This window comes from Daktulosphaira vitifoliae, unplaced genomic scaffold, assembly GCF_025091365.1.
Source record: "Daktulosphaira vitifoliae isolate Bord-2020 unplaced genomic scaffold, ASM2509136v1 Scaffold_2, whole genome shotgun sequence".
NCBI lineage: Eukaryota > Metazoa > Arthropoda > Insecta > Hemiptera > Phylloxeridae > Daktulosphaira > Daktulosphaira vitifoliae.
The window spans coordinates 45,429,545-45,453,329 of record NW_026099573.1 but is presented as its reverse complement, the minus strand read 5'-3'; the positions used below and the strand labels follow the sequence as shown (position 1 = coordinate 45,453,329).

General features: G+C 25.4%; 1 protein-coding gene across 12 annotated transcripts in view; it reads left to right on the top strand.

Moving 5' to 3' along the window:
- The first annotated feature begins 279 nt into the window (after positions 1-279).
- The window catches only part of LOC126899141 (protein alan shepard), a 57,853-nt gene continuing 34,347 nt past the window's right edge, over positions 280-23,785 (top strand). For 3 of the 12 annotated variants that reach the window (XM_050673722.1, XM_050673720.1, XM_050673719.1), the window contains exons 1-4: positions 550-941; positions 1,247-1,362; positions 4,709-4,835; positions 9,973-10,008. In XM_050673722.1, coding sequence (XP_050529679.1) covers positions 4,737-4,835; positions 9,973-10,008 — 135 coding nt within the window. In that variant the 5' untranslated portion in view covers positions 550-941; positions 1,247-1,362; positions 4,709-4,736. Of the gene's footprint in view, positions 411-500; positions 942-1,246; positions 1,363-4,708; positions 4,836-9,739; positions 9,899-9,972; positions 10,009-18,674; positions 18,903-23,785 lie in introns of those variants that run through there. The other 9 variants (XM_050673717.1, XM_050673716.1, XM_050673724.1 and 6 more) reach the window with 9 other exon arrangements.

The following is a 23,785-nucleotide window of genomic DNA, read 5'->3' as shown; positions in this document are numbered from 1 at the left end:
AGTATAGTTGTAAAACATTGAATTGATAAAGAAAATTCATATTACATATATACTTAAAAAGTTATTCAGTTTTCAATATTTATTTTCTAAATCAGTGACAATTTTTAATTAAAAACAGCTGGTTGGGTAGGCGTCATTATACATAAAAATAAAACAACCGATTTTAAAATATGAAATCATTCCAGATATTGTTTATCAAACATAAGTCAAACGAACAAAACATTAATGGTATATCAGATAGTTTATCAATTAAAAATTATTTCGTATAACATAGTACATAACTATTACGAATGTATCATATTTTAAAATTAATATGGTATTGATAAGATTATTAGTGTTCATAATATTCAGTGAAATTTTTTTTTTTTATTAATGTGGAAATGATGAAAGTCTACAATAATCTTGTATAGGTACTTACTAATATTGAGTAGTTTTTGAATAATAGTAGTTTAGGCGGTCCTTACCCCATTTCAGCGCCACCCTTTAATACATTTTTTTTTCCATGAAATGCGAACCAAAAATCGATCATATTATATTGGGCTGGACGGTAGTTCTGTATCCTGTTGTAAGGTTTAAGGGAGGTTTTTCTTTTTTCTATGATATAAGGGATGGGCCGTATGTGTCCTCATAGTCTGGGGCGTGTGTAGTATCGGTGAGTGTTCCTTCTACCGGCAGCTGAAAACTCGCAGCCTCCCCTTTGGTTTAACACTTGTCGTTTTTGGATAAAATTTTGTTTTTTAACATACTGTTACGATTTTTATTCTTAGATTGAAGGAATTTTCGACTAAAAGACTGATCGTGTAAGTTATCTTTAATTTACGTGTCAAACAAACACCTCGACGGTCGTGCCTTTGAATATTTTAACTTAGTACATTAAAAAAGTAAATAAATTTATTGATTCTTAATTCATTGATCTGACTAGTATGCGAAAAACTTTTCTGGTGAGTTATAACAGTTATATTTAAATAATATTGGCTTCTATTGTAAATATAAAGTTTCATCTTACCCATATATCAGCTTAAACATTCCAAAAAGTACTGATTATATGATGATATTTTTAGTAAATACTTAAATACTATTGTTACAGTAATTAAGTTATTTTTTTGAAGTATTGGTGTTAATCTTATAAAGTATTTAAAAATAGTATTAATATCATATCTCATCTACCATTATCAAAAATTATTTCTGAGTTTTAACATTGTTAAATTAATTAATTATAAGTAATTTATGTTATTCTTTTTTATAGGAAAATTTGACTGTTGAGAATCATGTAGTTGAACTATTGAATAATATCAACTAAGATATAATAAAGAAAAAAGTCTGAACAGTATTTATCAATCAACAGAAATTTACCAAATTTTGGTAAGCAACTTTTTTAAATATTTATTGAAATTGGTTAAGTATTTTACATATGCAATCATTATTTAAACATATAATGACTATAAAATAATTTTTTTCTATGAAAAACTATATTTTAGACTAATTTTATATATAATAAAAAAAAATGAATCATTTTATTCATTTGTTAAAATCATTTTAACAAATGTAAAAAATATGAAATTATAATTTTGATGCAAGTTTTTCTCTCATATTTCATAGGTTTATACAAGTTCTGTTTTTTTTTTACTATAAGCAAGGTAAATTAAAAGGCTCTATGTAAAATCAAGATAACTTAATTTTTAAAAATTTTTCTGAAAGTTGATAAAACTAGACAATTTTAAAATATACTAGTAAATTAAAAAAACACTGTTTTTCTAATTATTTATTGTAACTTTTTTTATTTAATATACATATATATATTCACCATTTTCGTCAAAAAAAAATAGAGTTATTTTGTTTTTGAACAAAGCCAATTAAATTATTTATATTAATAGTTTATTCGTTTTTAAATTATATTGTTATAACTTTTTGAAATTTATTATAAATAAATATACAGAAAAAATCTTTTATTTGTTGAAGAATTGCTTAAATTTTCTTGTGTTATTGTTTAGTGATTCATGTATTATAATATATTTTTAAAGAAAAATCTATGTTGTTTGAGGAGTTTCACTGATATATTTGTTTATTAAGCTAGTGCATTCTCCTTATTAACATACCATAAATGTATCTACCTATTTGATAATATATGAATTATTTCTTTCCAAATTTTAATTTTAGTTTTTATTATTTGGTATAATATTGTAGCGTCAATCGTAGATAAGATAAGAGTAAATAGACTTAGATGGTTTGGTCATGTTATGAGAAGAGAAGAATCAGAAGTCGTAAAAACAGTTATAAAAATGAATGTTGAAGGAAGAAGAGGTAGAGGAAGACCAAAAAAGAGATGGAGAGATGTTATTGAATGCGATATGAGGACAGGTGATGAGAGCGTAGAGGATGTGGGAAATCGTGTCAAGTGGAAGTTTAGGAAAGGGTGGCCAGCCCAAGTAGTTGGGATAAGGCGAGGAAGGAGATTATTTGGTATAATATCAACATATTTTTATTCAAATTATCTAATTTAAGATTTTTAGCATATCATTTTAAAAATTTAACATTAATGTTAAATATTGGGTGGTTCACGATATCTTGAAAAAACTAATAACTTTTGATTTAGTATTTACTTTTTTTTAAAAATAATTTTTACAGTTTTGGACTATGTAAAAATCATATTTTTTTATTATTTGTCTCTAATAAGATAAAAAAAATATACTTTTTTAACATTTTATAATAATTATTTTTTATACTTTCTTATAAAAAATTTTGATGGTTCTATACAAATTTTAAGTAAAGTATTCATTGAGTTACAAGCATTTTAATATGTAGTATGGATATGTAGCATGGGCGTATACTGGTGTATGTGCACTCTGTCTTGTTACATACTCAGTCTATGTATATAGAGCTTGTAGCTCAATTAATATTTCTCTTAAAGTTACTATAAAATGTTGATAAAATTTAAAATTGTAATTTTTTTAATTGTTAAAGAAAAATAATAAATATGCAATGAACATAACAAAAGTGCAAAACTGTAAAAATTATTTAAAAATAAAACTAACACAAATTAAATGCTGGATTAAAAGTTATTAGTTTTGTCAAAATATTATTTAATTATTCTTTACATATATATATATAATTTGTTTAAAAAAAATCATATTGTTTTTCATAATTAAGCTAAGGTACTAAAGAAATAATAAAAATTCTTAAATAACTTTTTAATTTTTTCAATAAACTTTAAATATTCTGTATTTTCTTCACTAATGTAGTCGGAATATTTAAAGTTCATGTACAATCAATGCAATTAGAATTAAGGTTGTATAATTTTTATTTGTATGCATTGTATAGAAAATTATACTTTATTAAAGTATTATTATAATAAATGTATAAAATCACTTTTTATTATAAATTACTTAATTACAATCTTTATAGATTTATTGGTTGAAAATTAAAATAAAATGAAATAAATATATTAATAATAATAATTATTAATATGGTATTTTATTTTAAATTACTTAAATATAATAAAGAAACTCTTGGAAAGCTCATGTAGTTGGGTGAATTAAATTAAAATGAATTACTTCTATTATATGAATTAGGCGAATAATTTTAAACAAATATTTATAAATGTGTAGTTAAGAATTCGTGAATATAAATTTATTATGTATTTCCTCACATTCATTTAATGTGTACTAAAATGAGGATATTTGTAAATAATTTTATAATAATTTCATATAATTATCACTTTATTTATAGTTTAAGATTTTTAAGTTTAGTTTTTGTGATCAAATAACTTCCCCATTTCTATAACTTAATTTATTTTAATCAACTAATTCAAAATTGTATTTCAAAATTTTCTTATTTATAAATTTGTTTAAAAATTATTTTTAGGGCAATTTAATGAGTATACTTAAATACATGACCTGTGAAAATATAATTAGGTATGGATCTAGAAATGTTTATAGGTCCTTATATCATTTAATGGCAAATTGTTTTTTTTTCTTCAAAATTTATATTATGAGAACTAAAAAGCTAAAAAATGTTTATATTCATGTGTATAATTTAATATGGCAATTATCACCATATATACTATTATTTTGTAATTAAGATGCTACAGAGGGTAGTCGCTCTTTTTCACATGGTAGATGATTCTTGGCTAGACCAATGATAAGCAGGACGGATATTATGGCCAGCATACAACAAAGACAGATACCACCAAAGAAAAAATTACAAGAAAAATCTCTTTGGTACCTCGTGTGCCGAAACATACATTTCTACCCACTAAGCTAGGCCGACTCGATTATTGTTAAGAGTATAAATTTAAAATAAAAATTAAATATTTTTTATGTACTTTTCAAAAATCTAAAAAATAACACAAATTTGTAAAGTATAACTTAATACTTGACTAGCCAAATTGCTTAAAAATGATCATTTTTGCTTATTTTTGGTTCTAATTTTTGATTATTTAAACGATAAATTATATTAAAAAGTTATTTAAATCTCTAAAATTATTAAGCAGGAGTTAGCAATTTTTTTACTTACAAACTTTAATAACTTTTAGGAGCTTTTTTTAAATGATGTAGTTTTTAAAACAACCTATTTAATTATTTTAACTTAAATTCTTACAAGTAAATACTTTTAATATTGTACCATATCTTTAATTTATAAAAATATTAATTCCAAATAAAAAAATCATAAAATTAAAATTTCTTTAATAATCTATTATTAAATTATATAGATTAGAAGAGTTACTCAAATTATTTTGAATGCAAGTCGCAACAGTAATGCATCCTATGCAACATGCAGGAGGAGTTGCAACATATTATGCTACTCCTAGACCACCAGCGCATCCACACTATTCTAGCGTAAGTATAATTTTTAATTCATATCTTATTGTGCTTTTTGTGATAACTCTAATTTTACTCTTTAATAGTAGTTACTATTTTCTGTTCAAAATGTACAATCACAATGGAAATAAGTACAATGTTGAAAAATAAATTTGCTTTTTTTAGTTCATATTTTCTCGATTTAAAAGCTAATAATTATTTTTTAGAATCATCCTCTTCTAACTTTTAGGAGTGTCAACTTTATTTTTTTCAAATAGTAACATACATATTTAACTAGCTTATAAAATAGAAAATGAGGTAATTAAGAAAATGACTGATCGATAACAACTTTTGAACTAGTATTTTAGAAGTTAATAATAATTTATATTTATGACTGGAGGTGAAGAGTGAGTGAAACTATTTTTATTTAGTTATTTCCCAGCCGTACTCATCATCCCACATTTGTATAAAAATGAGAATAATCTAAATTATTGGTCTATAAGTTGTTATCGACCAGTTATTTCTTAATTTTATAATTTAAAGCTAATAAATCAAAAAATATATATAATTAAAAAAATTTGTTTTCCAATATTGTATTTATTTTGAGAATAATTGAGTAGTTTATGATAAAACAATTACTTTGTATATATATTTTCGTGTAAAAACCATTAGACTATTACTACAAAATGATTACTCAAAAACTTATTTAAAAGAACTTTTTTTAGTTTTACCTATTACATTGACAAATACCGTACTCGGGAAATATGTTTTATAATGTGTAAATAAGACCAAAATGCATATTATAATAAGTTTAAAAGTTATTATAAATTAGTAACTAATAATTTCAAAAAAATTTTATCGTGAGGTTAAATTCATTAAGTTGAAGGTATTATTAATAATTATTATTATTTGCTATTTATATTGCAAGAATAAAATGAAACTTAGTATAATATTCACCATTCTGGATTAGCTATTGAACCCAACACATGGTGAAAAAGAGTTGATAGATTAATACCCATCTCCGTAGTTACCATTACATGTTTACGACATTAGTGTGTTCTACCTTTTAGGACCGACCCTTAATCAAAAAATGATCGAATTATCATAAACCACTCGATTACTCGCAAAATAAGTACAATATAGAAAAAAAAATTTGCTTTTTTTAGTTAAATATATTGCATGATTTATCATTTATTAATTACTTTTTAGTATCATCCCTTATAATTTATAAGAGTGTTAATCTTAATTTTTTTACTAGAAACGTACATAATTAACTAGTTTATTTAATAGATAATAATGTATTTTATGTAATTAAGAAAATAATTTGTAAATACAATTTTTGGATCAGTATTTTAGAAGTTATTAACAATTTAAAGTAATATGCGGTGGTGTGAAGTGTATGCTGCTATTTTAAAATTTAGTCATTTCCAAATCATACTCGTCATTAATTAAGAAAATCACTCGTCAATAACAGTTTTTGGACAAATAGCTATATACATATTTAACTAACTTATAAAATAGAAAATGAGGTAATTAAGAAAATGACTGATCGATAACAACTTTTGAACTAGTATTTTAGAAGTTAATAATAATTTATATTTATGACTGGAGGTGAAGAGTGAGTGAAACTATTTTTATTTAGTTATTTCCCAGCCGTACTCATCATCCCACCTTTGTATAAAAATGAGAATAATCTAAATTATTGGTCCAAAAGTTGTTATCGATTAGTTATTTTCTTAATTATATAAATTTTAATTTTATAAGTTAATGAAATATGTATGTTACTATATGAAAAAATTAAGTTGACACCCCTTTTGATTATAAGGAATGATCGTAAAAAGTAATTAATAGCTAATAAATCCAGATTTATATGTAACTAAAAGGAATAAAAAATATTTTTACAATATTGTACTTATTTTGTGAGTAATCGAGTGGTTTATGATTAATTGATCACTCTTTATATAAGACATTTAAACAGACTCACGGACGGCTTAATAACTTTATATATAGTATCAGCGAAATATTATGGCTGATAATTTAGTTTTCAAGTAACTTTAAGCTACAATAAAACAATGTCTTGTTACCTAATTCACTAATCAATAAATTAGTTATTTCTTCTTACTAAATTATCTGTTAATTTAAATTAAGTTTTTTAATTTCCAAGTAATTTTTAATTTAGCAATTTTTTTGTTTTATATAAGCTTAGGTAACAAAAAAACTGTAGTAATTACTTTAAATTTTATATTTATTGTTAATATTAATTTTTATAAAACAAAAATACATTCAAACTTTTCTTAACTGAGAACTGATAATTGCTTTTACCTTACATAAATAAATGATTAGGCTGAGATCCAATAATGAGGAATGACCTCTCCTCTCTTAAGTTTATCAATTGAATCTGTTGTATTAAAAATAGTAATTGTGTATTTCACTTTTCATTAACAGTCTGGTAGATGCACGATATTCTGTGCATTAAGGATCCACCGCGCCTGTTAGTAGCAAAGGAAGTAACCCTGATGATTCAATGTTTTAAATTTCAATGATGTTTCTAAAAATTGGTCTTAAAAGTATAAAGATATTTTATAATCTAGATATATCAAAATCATTTTTTTGTAGTTTATGTTACAAAATAAATATTTATATGAAGGAACGAAAAACTAACAAAATTACTTTTTGGACTTCCGAAATTAACTAAAAATTATTTATGGGTTAATTTTTCACTAATAAACACAATTGACTATAATATTTTTTTGTTTTTTGATTTCTAGCTTCTTAAATTGTCTGTTATATATCGTATAGAATAAAATAGTGGTGTAACTTTAAAAAACAAATTATTCAGTGGAAACAAAATAAATAAGATTATATTTTTTAATAATATTAACTTTATTTGAGTTAATACATTTTATATAAGTATGTACAATAATTAACATAAATTATTTACATGAAAGGTAATCTCATATTTGAGACACTTTATGACTACTATTAATTAATGTAGTAAAAATAAAGTAGGTACTTTCTTTTGAGACGTCTAGGAAATTTATTAGCTTATGAGTAAGGGCTAAGTTTTAAATGAGTATATTTGAGTTTTAGGTAAGTTTGAGTAGAATATACAAGGCGTCGATTTAACTGAAAACTTTTGACACAATTTTTGCATTTTTTGACTATGTTATACAAATTAATTTTATGAGAGACTGTCGGAAATGTAATTTTTTAATTATACATTTTTCTGGCTTAAAATTTAATATTATTGATTTATAATGATTTTTGCATAATTTAAAAATGATATAAAAAAAAAAAAAATGTGATTCCATTTAATAAACAAAGTTGACATCCTTACAAGACATAAGGTATGAACTTAAAAAGTGATTAAAATCACTATCAAAATAAAACGCTTCGATTCAAATCTTTAGATAGTGTTTAATTTTAAAAATTTGGTGGATTATTCCAAAAGCTACATGATCTGTTAATTCCTTATTAATATCCTGATTAAGATAAAGTATGTCAAATGAAAAAGGGATTATTAAAAAATATTATTTCTCATAAAAAAATTATGTTGATCCATACACTTTTCAATAAGTTATAGCATTATAAAGTTTAAAATGTAAAAAATAAAATCGAGAATTTTCACACAAAAATAGCATTTGGTAGCCATTTTCGCCACGAAGACAAGTCCAGAGGTCAAATTTTTTTTTTTCATAATAAATTACATTACATTAGCTTTAATTTAAGATTTATATAAAAGTGTCAGACTTTCCTGAACATTTTCAAAAGTCAAGTTAAAAAAGTTAATTTTTTGTGAAAAAGTTGTCATTTTAAATCCCCCCCTGTGGGCAGTTTAAGTGTCAGATTTACAAAAATATATACCAAATGATAGACAAAGATATCAAGCATCTATAAAAAAAAAATTATATTGATATGTTCATTTTTGAAAAAGTTACGGCAGTTTTTAGTAAAAAAAATTGAAAAAATTTCGAAAATTAGCGATTTTTAAATTTGTAATTTTTTTGGAGGTTTCCCCCATTTACGGGGAACGAGGGAAATTTTTTCAATTTTTGAGGGTAATATCTTCGACTAGATACGATTTGTGATCTTTTGACGTATCGTTGAAAGAAATCCGTTCGGTGAGAGTTGAGAAAAAGTGGTAACAGACACAAAAAAAAACACATCATAGTAAAACCAATACCTTCTCAGCTTCGCATCGAAGCTAAAATGTAAAGTATAAAATCGAGGTTTTAACACAAAAATAGCATACGCTAGCCATTTTCACCGTGACGACAAAATAAAGTTCGAATCTTTTTTTTCATAATAAAGTATATTACATTAGCTTTAATTTGAGATATATATATAAAAGTGTCAACTTTCCGGAAAACATTCAAAAGTTAATTTTTTGTGAAAAGTTGTCATTTTGAATCCCCCCTGTAGGCAGGTAAAGGGTCAGATTTATAAAAAAATATATATCAAATGATAGGTGATGCATCTATAAAAAAAATTGAAAAAATTTCGAAAATTAATGATTATTAAATTTGTAATTTTTTTGGAGATTTTCCCCGTAAATGGGGAACGAGGGAAATTTATTCAATTTTTGAGGGTAATATCTTCAACTAGATACGATTTGTAATCTTTTGACGTATTGTTGAAAGAAATCGGTCCAGAAGAGCTAAGAAAAAGTGGCAACAGATACACAAAAAAAAAAGAACACATCATGGTAAAATTAATACCTTGTCAGCTTCTCATCGAAGCTAAAAAAAAAAAATTTCTGTTTGTGTTTATAAAAATTAATATATAATTATAAGAAATTTTAAGTTGAAATTTTCAAATTTATTCAATTCCTGATTGAAATCGCTACTTATGTGAAAAATACACATGGAAATTGAGAATTTGTTTGATTTAGTAATATTTATAGAGGAGTCACGCTGAATTAAGGGGAGCTGTTTAGTTATGTTGGAGGTGGCACTTATGTTTACCCACTCCAGGCAGGTATAACAGTTATCAGTTGCAAACGTGCGTGTGTTTATGTCGGATCGTTCGCACACTTTCTCTGGTATTGGCGACGTTCAAAATTTATTTTTATTATTTGAATATAGTGTTTTTATTTTTAAAAAGTTAACCATTTTTTATTATATTATTTATGTACTTAATTAAATTTAAAATGTTGAATAATTTTTTTGTTGTATAGGTGAACTTTCACGATTACGGCGCTTCATACTCTAAGGTATGTTATTTTTTAATAAAGCTATTTTATAAATATCTATCCTAAAAATGCATTTGACTTTTTACCTTCAATTAGTTCACATTGATTCGTTAAATATTGTCCTATCACTTCTTTGAATTACTTTTCTAAATTGTGTAAATAACGTAATCATTATTGTTGTGATATTATCGTCGACATTCGGTAGGGTTTACATTATATTTGACTAGTTACTTCACTGTTAATTAATTACTGACATCGTCATTCCCAGCTGTACGTGGCCGTAGCGTAATAATTTAACATACGCGTCATGGTTCATTATTAGAAGTCGGTATTGTTGATTATAGAAAATTGATTGGGCTTACCTTTTAACGAAAAAACCTCTTTGAAAAGTCATTGGGATTTCTCAAAAATTTATATCTGCTTTAAAACACCCTTTTTTCTAATTCAAAATATATGTCATTTCATATGTAATGTATTGTTTTACTACCCTGCATAACCTTTCGATGATAATAAATATGATGGTGCCGGGTGTTTCCCGTCGCGTAATTACAAAATGTGTAATGTCAAAAAAGAATTAGGCTGATCGTCACGTCTTCTGCTTCTCATTACAGTTGTAAGACTATTGTTCATCTCTTATCTCGGCTCTTATCAAAATAGTTAAATCTAAATTAAAACTGTACAATAGCCGTATGTTAAACAATTTTATTATTGTGTACACAATACCTTATCGCTTTGATACAAGTGTGTAATCGTAAATTCTTAGCTGTGGCGTATGCAAAAGTAGTAGTTAATGTTTCATTTCTAGGAATGAAAACACCTTATCAAATGTAAAAAACCAAACGAATTTATTAATTGCACTTGTAATTTGTTTTGTGTACTTCGTTTAAGTACATATTTTACTTTTAAAAATAAAATTTGACTAAGTATACAAGTATCTAAATAACTTAATTTACTAGTTATTTTAATAATTTCAATAAAAAAAAACGCCTTTTTATTGATTTTTAATAATAGGTTAAATTGTTAAAATTGATTATTCAATGTAATTTCAATGTAGACCTTAATTAAAATATTCAAAACTATGTAAGACAATAAATCACGTTTTTTTTTTAAATCATTGTTCATGGTGATAACTATGATGATAGTCTTTTAATTGATTTTTCAAATAAAAAAAAATTAAATATACAATTGATTCAACTTAAAAATATTTAACTGGGTTACGTTTGCAAAACAATAATCATATTGAAACCGAATTGGTTTGACGAGATAATATGAAAATTCTATCTTAAGAATGTACATTTTATATAGCAAACTATATTATTATTAGCTAATTAAAATGATATAAGAGGAACCTTTAATAGTGAATTTTATTTTATCTGGTCTTATTAACTGGTATTACTATTAACCATAGTTATTCGTTACTTATAATATCAGGAAATGTTCAATTATATGATGAAATGCCAATGACGCGATTTTTACCTGTTAATGGAAGGTTTGTAAAAAAAAAGCTAGTTTCGGGTAATAAAAATGAATGCTACAGTATTACTTAATAATATTAGCTTTAATTCATTTTTTCTTTAAAATTAAAAATATTTATCAAAATACATTAAAAATATCTTTCATTTTTTTTGAGCGACAGGTTGTTAAAAATAAAATAAAATTTTAAAAGTTAAGTACAAATAGGATTTAACGGAGTTGAGGCATTTTTTTTTTAGATTAGTATTGATTGTCATCAAATAATAATTAAAATCATTGTCGTAAACGCTTTAATGCGTATTTGAAATAATTTAACATATCCATTAATAATTACTTGATTTTCGATTTAGACGCAGATTTCTCATAGACAAAATCGTCTTTCTTTTTAATCTTATAGTATAAAAAAAAAACCTAAATTTTTTTATTTAATTTTGTATGAAGTAGATATTCAGTAGTTATGCAAAAGATTACGAAATCGGTTATTTTTATGATTATTGGACTAATTAGCTAATAGCTCACAGTAATTAAGATTTCGGATATTTTTTCTTTTTTCATTATATCATACCAAAAAGAATTTTGATATGATTTTAATGCTTCCACAATTCTTTGGTTGATGATTAGATTTTTAAAAAAGTATATCGTCGGCAAGGCAAACTTCTAAAGTATTATAAAAATTTTGGACTAATTCGAAGTATCGGAGTAATTTTTGAAGGGGATTTCCCTTTTGATTGATGGAAATTTTTTTAAATTACAATCATGGCAATGATTGATTCAATTAGAAATATTTTGTGTTCTTTTGATGTATCGTTGAGCAAAATCGGTTCAGTATGAGGAGGAGATTTTGTGTATACTGTCACTAAGTATAAAAAGTAAGAAAAAAAAGACGATAGAGTAAAATTAATGGCTTTGATGCGTAGCTAAGAAACTAAAAATCATTAAAAGTGTATTTTTTTTACATGGTATTAATAGAAAATTTTTGAAGATGATTGCCACAAGCTTAAAAAAACATCATACACTCCTTTGTATTGTCCCTTACATTATAAGAGCCTCAATTCACACTTAGTTTAAATTAAATTTTGCTTAAGTTGTGTAAGAATGGCAATATTTCTAATATAATGTAATAACGTAATCCGCATTTCAATCTTAAAGGCTTAGTTTTGTTATTTATTGTAAAGGAAATCTTGTCAACTGCTGGTATATGCCTAAGTAAAGTTATTTATACTATAAATAACTTAAATATTAATACTAAGGATAGGACGGTATAAATATAAATGAGAAGTACATTCTTATTTTTCACTATTAATGTATTTATTTTAAAAGTATCAATTTTTAATAATTGTACAGATTTTTCAATACATGATAGAGTAAAACCAATAACTTTTCTCAGTTATTACGCATAGTAGCTAATAAACTGAAATATAATATTAATTAGTTAAAATATTTCTGTTCATCATGATGTAGTGTATTAGAACACAAGGATTGATTTTTTTCTATGTTAACCTAAAGAAAGGGTGGCAGCGTCCAAGAACTATGACGTCCAAAACCTTGTGGGAGTATATAAGCTTACATTTAATAGAGTGGGAGAGCTGTGTATCCCGATAATACTAGACGCCTACACTATTAACTCCGGAGTCCCTGTTGCTTGTATCATATTTATCCACTGTGGGGTTGTTTTTATATGCTTACTCAAAACGATGTCTGCCTTACTTTTATTTACTAGCTAATAAAGATCGACAACAATGATAAAATTTTGATATAATTTCGATGTCAGCAGTTTTTTGGTAAAATTTCGATATTGATATTGTAGTGATGTTATCGATATCAAATTGAATTAGCTTGTCAGAAATAGAATTTTATGTTGAGTTAAAATTTTACATGGAAAATTTCCGCGTGGTTTATTCCAATATTTAGACGCTCTTATAATAATGTAGTAGTAAGGGGATAATCTAATGAAAATAATCAAATTATTTCGATTATCACAATTGACCATTTCAATTATTAATTTTTGACTCATTTTTTTATGACAATCAGTTTGAAAAAAATAGTTGTTTAATTTGAATACATCTATTTCTAAGCACTAAACCACTTAATGTTCTAATAAAACTTTCTAATGTGCGTTAAACAATTAATATATTTATTCTTTAACATTTCTAATATGATTTCTTAATTTAAACATTTCATTAGATTAATTAATTTAAATATTGTAATTAAGTAAATAAAAAATCAATACAAATTATTAGCAATTACTTTTATTTTTTAGTAATTGATATCAATTATCTCAGATAATTAAACATATATATGATCGATTATTTTTATTTTTATAGAAGAATTGATGAAATTTAAATTCGATTGTTTCGAATATGAGAATATCTCGATTACTAATTATTTAATTATTGAAACTGGAAAATATCGATAATCGACTTATCGCGATATCCATAATTTTAACATCAAATTATTTTTTACATTGCGATAAAATATCCAAAAATTGAATGGATATCGATGTTCATAAAAGTTTTGAAAACTTCTACTAGCTAATATATGATTTTCTCATACATTGTTTTTGTTATGTTAAATTTTAAATAATATTAGACAAAATTTAACGATTTTTATCATCTCAATATTTTTTAGCAATTTAATAACAATGAAAATCAAATTAGGACTATTTAAAATAATTATAGGGATTCAAAATGATAACTTTTTCACAAAAAATTAACTTTTGAATGTTTTCCGGAAAGTTGACACTTTTATATATATCTCAAATTAAAGCTAATGTAATATACTTTATTATGAAAAAAAAGATTGGAACTTTATTTTGTCGTCACGGTGAAAATGGCTAGCGTATGCTATTTTTGTGTTAAAACTCGATTTTATACTTTACATTTTTAACTTTATATCGCTCATATTTTTTGAAAAATGTATGTATTAATACAATTTTTTTATGAAAGATAATATTTTTGAATAATCCCTTTTTCATTTGACATACTTTATCTTAATCACGATATAAATAAGGAAATAGGAGATCATGTAGCTTTTGGAATAATCCACCAATTTTTTGAAATTAAACATTATCTACAAAATTGTATCAAAGTGTTTTTTATGATATCGGACAGTGATTTTAATCACTGTCCGATATCATTATACTTGACCCAACTTTGCCACGTCACCACTGTGCTGCGACCCCACTGTGCTGGGTTTTTTACATTAATCATATTAGAACTCTGCGTGGGCTTTAGTTTCGAAGCCCGTCTCAGCTCTACAATGGACAGGAATTAGTCTGGCCCGTCCAACATTTTGACCAGTTTACAAACCATTTCGGTCCTGGCCTATCAAGTAAATATATTTTAAGCACTAGGCAACGCTCAACAATTTTTCATCATATATAATAATAAATCCGAATAAACTACAGATGTCATAATAATTGATAATAAAATAGTCGCAAGATTTTATCGCAAAAATTATCATTTCATCATAACATATATATTTATATTAAAATACTCAGAAAATATTCAATAAGAATCGCATGAAAACATTATTAAATTTACCCTGAATTTTTTGTATCGTTCTATGATAGCTCAGTTACATTGACTTTTTATTTTTATAATTTTTGAGCCTATTGCGTTTTAGCATCCTGTATTTACATTTAAACACAGGAATATGAAACATAAATTTTTATTCTCATACTGGCACAGTCGAAACGAATGTCATTTTTAAGTCAGTTCCAACCCTGACCAATAACATAAATTTCATACCCGTCTAGACCGGGTTTGTCCATGGGCTGGGCCGTGTCATGTATAAGTCTAAGCCGGGTATGCAGAACTTTGCTTCGTACATTTTCTATGTCAAGCAGGACTGGACAGCTTCATTTTTCTTCTTTCATCAAAGCTGAGTTCATACATTTAGAGAAGGTAGAGCACTACTAACAATTTTTTATTTTATTTAATAATAACTATCTTATTAATATCTCCAAGACATATTTATTAAGTATTATCTTTAAAATTCTAGTAGAAAAATAATTTCTAGGCAATTATTGTACTTAATATAAAACAAACTTTTTTTATCAATTATTGCAATATAATTATTTTAAAACCCGTTTATAATTTTTAGTTAAATTTTTTTTTAATTTTTGCTTGACTTAATATTAAAAAAGCCTAAGGGATTCATGGGTTAATTTCAAATTCATAGAGGCTTTTTTTGTAATTTGAAAAAACTTAGGCGCCGAATTTAGTGAAAATCGGCCCTACTGTTGCTCAGCAATGTGCATGGAAATAAGTTATTCAGTCGATGAACTCTGAGTTCAACATAACGCACATTAGTTCAAGATATATTACTTTCGTTGGAATGCTGATTTAAAAATTCCACATAGCATGATTTAACTGCAATGCATATATTAATACCCTCTTAGAGTTTTTTTTTTTTAACATTTTTCGAGGTTTTATAATTTTCAATTATTCTCTATCTAAAATATTTTTTTCGAAACTCACATTTTATTAATTATTTTATATTTTCACTATTTTACCGTATAAACCATCCACAAACTTAATTATGATTAATCATATATATTTTCTCTTTCATGGTAAAGTATTAAAGCATAAAATTTATACATTTTTACATTATGTTAATATTATGGGTGAAATAGTTATAAATTTTATAGATTTACTTTACAATAAATGATTTTCTACAGATAATATATTTATATCTAAGCTAAACTATATTAATACAAAGGTCGTACTGTGTATAACAAAATATGACTTATCACATTAAATAAGCATTATTCTTCGATCAATTATATTTATTTTCATTCATGTAAAATTTGATCTTTATTGTACAATAATTTTATAGTTTGATGTTCAATTCGATAGTTAACTATATTTATTTACTAAAGATAAATAACCAATATCTGACATTTACTAGAAAATTTTAAGCCTTTATTCTAGTCGACATAGACAGAGACACAGGAATTGGATTCGAATCTAAGTATTTCCTTATATTTTTTTATATTTTCCACTAAAACTAAAATTTTTCTATCTATTAATTAATTAATTAGAACATAATTTTTAAATGTTATATTTTTTAATTAAGTAACAAGTAATGTCAGAATAAAATTTAATTATCTAAGGAATCTGTTTTTATTAATTTTAAGCTTTATTTTATTATATGGCGCCAGTTTCTAAATTTTGTTGTGCCCATTTTCAATATCCGTCTCAATATTTAATTGAGCACAGAAAGTTTAACCCGTTAAAGTTGGGACAACTATCTGACAGATTAACAAACTATCATAAAAAACGCTTCGATGCTAATCTGTTAAATTTCATAATTTGTATATTTTTAATTTTTAAATTTCTATGAAAGAAAAATTATAATTTGTTTGAAATAGAATTTCACTACACGCAGGGAAAAAATAAAAACATTCACATTGTATATATTGCATATTACAATAATTGAGAGTAGTTAATCATAGAAATGCATGGGACTACTGGATATGTATATTTTATAACAATAACCAGATAACGTGATTGTTGTGTAATTGTATATGTACACTTATTTTTACCGTCAATAATTTCAAATATTAAAATGCCTTTTTTTATTTCAAAATACCAGTATTTTAATTGTAAACATCAAGTTATTTATTTTATGTTGTTATCTAACTTGACTAAATTCCAAAATTCATTTATTTTACAAAAATTAGGTAGAACATCTTCGAATTTTTACTATTTTGTCAGTTGTAATAATTAAGAAAAATTTTTCATAATTAACAATTCTATAAAGAAAAATTGTACAAGTATTAAATAGTTTGAAATGTTTGCGGATGTATCTAAGTTTTCATTTTGAAAACATGGATACATCCGTAAACATTCCAAGCAATACGACACTCGATGAAAGCTTTAACACATTCATAAGTATAAAATATGTAAAAATTAAATTTTCCTGTGAAGAAGTTTCTATTTAAAATGCTTCAAATTAAAAAAATTTATGTTTATTATAACTCGTATCTTAGTCATCAGAAAAGTAGAAAATTTATCTTTGATGCTTATAAGAATCGCGCATTTAGTTAATAACTTAACAACTTAAATTATCATTTATGTTCTCAATAATATAAATACAAAATATTGTTCATATTTCTATATATTTTTAGATTAAAATCCTGCAATTTACTACCGTAATTGCTGTAGTCTACTATATAGAATTTTTTTCCAAATAAATGTTTTTATTTTCAGTTACTGCAGTTTATAATTTTAACTTCAGTACCTCCTATTAATATCAGGGTTGTTACGTTTTAAACAAGCAGTGTTTAAAACACTAAACATTTCAAAATATACATTGGTCCTATGGGGCATTTTATATGTTGTAAACTGTTTACTTATGTTTTAAACAGGTTTTTTCTAACTTGTTTTTAACAACCCTGGTAAATATACCATTAATTTTTAAAAATATAATGCATGTAACATATTAGCATTGTAGCTATTAAGGTGGGTTATGATAAGAGTAGGTTCTAAGGCTAAATATGACTAACATTCATTCAACGTAAGCGTTCAAAATATTTAATAATTTTTCCTATTGTAAATCATCTAATAAACTCGTATACTAACTACATTATTTTGTTATGGTATGTTAAAGTGGTGAATATTTATAATTCAGAATTTTTTTGCGTTTACTTTTTATAATTATAAATTAGAATACTTCAAATTAATAGAAATAAAGATATTGAGCTATTTAGGGTTTTGCTTTAATAACTTTTATAAATCTTATTGCATGAATTGTATTTTTTTGTAATTTGGTTATAGCTAGTATAACTGCTATATTATAAAGCCACTCAATTGGACTGATTGATGACGATTGTCGTTGTAAATGGTGGCGAGGTTGACGAGGGAGCCGACACTTTTTCGTTCTTTTTTAACAGTCATAAGCCTTTTCATGTTTGTCGTGTGAAACCCGCATATACTCCACGATATAAATAATATTATTATGGTACATTATGTAACAATGATGGTAATTATAATAGGTAAACACATGGCCGCTATCTTTGCGGTTCGTTGCAAAGGTCAATAGAAACTAAGTAGGTAAAATAAAGTTATAATAATATAACATTAATGACTTAAATTTAATAGTTCTAAAATCAAATTTAATGAAAAGAACAACGATATATAGAAGTGCCCCGCCCGGTTGTATGACGATGACGCGAACGCTGACGACGATGATGTACTAGACGCTCAGATTCAGTTCCAACGTAACAACAGTCGGGCGCGGACGCGCCTCTTGTGTAGTTCGGCGATAAGTTTTATTTTTTTCAAATAGATCTAGTTAATTTTTTTTTTTTCATTATTTAATAATTTTTTTTGCATTTTCTATTCTCGCTTCATTACTTAATTTAAAAAAAGTTATTGTGTTTTGTTTAATTACCGTATTTTTAAACCACTACTTCAAAAGCAGCCCTTCCAGTATAAGTATGCATACGTTGTTTTTATTTTTACTATATTATTCTACATATTTTTTCCTGGTAATTAGGTTTAAATGTAATGTGGCACATACCGGTGCTAACTCATCGTGCCCGATACGTGCATACCGGTCTTTCAGCCGTTTCACTTGGAAGCCTAGGTCCGTGTTTGGTTAAACACATAATCCAGGTTTTCTGTTTGCTGTCATCTAATATTTAAACTTATATGTCCTCTTTCTTTTAATTTAAAAACAGAAAAATTTCGAGGTTCTTCTTGTTTGTATTCATCTTGAAAATTCACTTTGTAATTATTTTTTATGACTTGTCTACAATTGGAATGATTTATGTTCAAGCTTAAGTTGACTATTATTGCAAACATACTCTAATGGTAGTGAAAAGTCTTGTTTGCTAGTTAAAAGCCGAATAGGATGAATGTTAATAGATTATTTATTATTTCATTTATTATTATAAATATTTTTATGTTACACGTAGAAAATATTTTAATTAAGCTAACGTACTTCTTTTTTATTTATACGAAACTCTCATAAAAATAATTATATTGACCCCTATTGAATTATGATAATATTTAATATGAGAAAAATGTATTTTACAGTTATTCCTGCAAGTGGATAACACATCTACCGTCTTACTCCCTACTCCAGTGATATTCCCATTGCATTTAGAAGAAAAAAGTGTCTTTATCAAACACTTGTTGAATTTAAACTTCTCTTAGAATTTTTATAAATATGTTTTTAATAAACTAAATCGTTGAGTTAGTTTCGGGGTAAATGTGCGAATTAAATGCGGGTGAATAGAGGGCAGGAACGATTAATGCTTGTGTCATGAGGTCATTGTATTTCGATTAACGGAACGGAAATATACTTTATAGAGGTTTAAGTTTCCTAGTTGATCGGAGGGAAGAAAAACATGTGTTAACAAAAAACAGGGGTTATTATGTTGCCTGTTTGGTCATAAGTAATATTGTGGTTAAGTTAAAAAAATGCACGGGTACCATTAATAGGCTTCCTCCCTACTTATAGACCAACAACTACATTAAAATGAAATAAAAAAGTACACAGACTTTAAATATTCTATGTTATGTGTAAATGAGGCGTGGCAGGGTCAAGTAATCCAAATACCGAAAATTCAATAACAAATTTGATTATATCTAATTAATCTGTATATCCATGCCAATACTGTGAAAAAAAATTCAACTTAAATAAATATTTATAAATTGTAAAAACGAGTGTCCAAAATTAGAGCTGCCAATGACTCCTTATGGGGAAATGGAATGGTTTTTATTGATTTTCCGAAAAAAATTGTTGTTACTTAGATCTCTTAGCCCTGCCACGCCTCGATTATTTCTTGGAGTATATAATACAACCACTAACCACTACTTTTTTATATTTTAAGAAAATTTATAAAGAAAATCTTAAGTTTTTATCTATTTATAATATATATGATACATAAGATAACTATGTATAAGAATAAAATAGTTATATAGGTATTGATTCAGACATGGCAATTTTGTTATGGCATTTTATAGTCGATTGTTAGAGAGGGGAGGTGTTATAAAGGTGAGCTGAGATAATGTGCAGTAAGAGTCCATGAGAGGTCTTAAAATGAGTAACGTGTTCCCCTTCCTCTATACATGTTGGTCAAGATGTGTTGTTTATTAACTAAACGTACAGGTATTTCATTTCTTCGTTTAATAGCTGATGACAGTGCACGCTTTGTACACATCTAAGGGAACTGCTATTTTATTGATTATTTTTTCAATATTTTTTTACTACCTATATATACTTAAGCTTTTTAATATAAATTAATATTCTATAAAAGCTTAATTGAAAAATTAGTTGCTTATATTATTATTATAATAAATTAATTGAGAACTTTAATTAAAAAAATTGTAATGACGTTTTAAGGTGTTCCTTAATGCTCTAATAGAGGATTTTATTTAATACTTAATTTATTATACAATAGTAAGTAAAATAAAATCATTGTTGATAATAATTGCAATAGTAATGATTTTATGGAAGCGATTTCATTAAAAAATAACGTTTTTTTAATAATACTGGTGATATTTTTGAGGATATTAAATCTGATTAATTGAATAGTATTTGCTGATCAATAAAGCTGAAATTATTCACTTTAAACCATTGATTAATAATTGGTTTTTAGACTTTTGCCTGAGCTTTAATAGTCAACTTTATTTCTACATTTTTTCAAATTAATATCTGTAATTATAATACATTTCACGCCTTTTAAATGATTATTGATATGTCTAATCTTGTCTGAATTATTTTCGTCGTTTTAATGAGATGGATTTCTAATTGAATCACAATGAAATTTTTAATGAATACAATTTGACATGGCCACGGCGTTGTCACCCGTGTGACACCCTGCGGTCGTGTACCTTTAACAAATGATATCCTTATATAATGTTCACATTCAAATTTTAAAAATTGATGAAACATTACGGTATTTAAATTGCAGCTAACATCTGATTTGCTCAATGTTCTTTTACAGTACCCATTATTCAATTTATAAATACATATTTTCTATAACTTAAAATTTGGGAGTTTTTAAGGTACAAGTCTTTAAATAGAAATATTACTAAAAAATGAATTTTATTGTAATATTTTATGAGTCATAAAGAATGTGAAACGTCTCGATCAATCACAAACCATAGTCTATTTCGTTCCACTAATTTCGCTGCATCTTAATTGCTAAGTAACCATTGACTACAACAAAACATTTTTATTATATACATAGTTACAATTAGATCTTTTTTTATTTAATAAGCTAATTAAATATATATGTTGCCTTTAAAAAAATAAAGCTAACACCCTTATAATGCGTAATAGTTTATCATGAAAGTACTTAATTGGTAAATCAAGTAATACAGAGTTTCTTTAACTTAAATGACAACGATTATTACTTTTAATTCAGTTATTATTTTATTTAAAAATTGTTTAAAATAATTATTGCCCCTTGGACTGTTTTAAGTATATTTTTTATTATTTATCACTAATGTCATAGATAAATAGTTAATTATTAATATGATAATTTGGAATTTAGAAGCAACGACAAAATTCCATTTAAAATCTACTATCACATTGTTTAGCCCAAAAAATGTTATACTTATTTACCAAAGAAATTCTTAAAATTAACTAGATTGATAAATCATCAAATAAACAATTTTCATCGAAATTCTCATATTTTTATCATACACACACAATAGTTAAAATTTGAAACTTATGCGTTTTTATTCATATACATACGAATTTTATTAATAAGTTTCCTTATTGTATGTTGATTACAATAGAAAATACATTAATTTTTCAGTAATTTTTCACTTTCCTCTACTCCGTGTGATATATTTATTCAACGACAATAACATTCTTCTACGGTTTTTCATTTTTCTTTCTTCAAAACAGACCTATAATCCTAAAATTGATTCCATTTGGAATTTATGCAAATCTAAAAAAGTTAGTTTGATAACAAAAAAAAAAAATGTTTATTTGGATTTTGGAAAATATAGAGAAGATAATTTATGGCACTTGATAAATATTCAGTTTATAAGATCTTATCTACTTATTTATGTATCTAGTGTATATCGAAGGATTGTTAATTAATTCTATTATAAAGTGTAACAAGTCGAACATATTATCTAGGGAGCTAAATTCCTAGTAAAATTATTACTTGTAAAGTTGTCTTATCAATTATGAATCGGTTTTAAAATTATTAAATATATTTCCACACTACGAATGTTTGATCTTGCTTCATTAGTTTGACCAACAATTTTGTTGAATATTTCTCGTCACTCCTCCTCCGTTACAATATGGTAAACAAGATATATATTTATACAGGAAGCCTTCACGTAAAGAAGCCCTATTACATTATACATTTACTGAAGGACAATATTGATATAGAATGTACTTACTGAAAATTATTAACTCGTGATATTACTGAACATGTTGTTTAATTTACAGTAATCGTTGAATCTTAAGATTCTAATAGTTATTTAAATTAAAAGTTTAAAGTTAAAAGTATAATATTCTATGAAAAGAGGGACGTGCTTAGGATTTTCTCATTTTTGGGTTATTCCTACATCTCCAGCGAGAACATTATTGTGTAAAATTGATATGGTTTAAAAATTTTTACGAGTTATTATAATCATTGTCGCGTATTTAAATATTAAGAAATAGTAATATTTATTAAGTTAGTACACTTATTTTTTAAAATCGGCATATTAAAGTTATTCATATAATTTTCCAGGTAGTTACTACTGTAATTATTATTTTTTACAGGTAAAAATATGGAGAATATATTATCTTTTATATTTACAAAATAGTTATTTTATTACGTCAATTTGGTGACTACTTATGCACCGCACCCATTAAGCAAAACTAATATAAATCAATATGTTAGACGGTGACTGAAATATTATTTTGTTATTGATGTAATGTTCCAATAATTGCTTTTATCTCTGATTACTATGGCTGAACATACACTAAAAAGCTATTAGATGAATTCCTCCAGAGATATCTATAAAATGTAATAAAATTGTTATCGTATATCACTGACCTCGGTAAACACAGTAATGACTTTTCCCAAAAACTACTATTAACGATTAAAAAAAAAAACTATAATGACCTTATGGGCCAAAGTGTGCATTTGATTTTATTTGTTGTCATAAGTTACCTGCAATATTTTTTTTTTTTCATCAAGGTCACCATAATGCAGCTGATGCATTTCGTTTGGTATATTTGTATGGTGATCAACGGCGGTACAAGGTCTCACCTACGCTATTCTTGGATATGCCAACGTTCGCAGACCCCACCGTTTCCTTTCTCTAACCTACTCAACTTGGATGTGCGTGCGCACGAC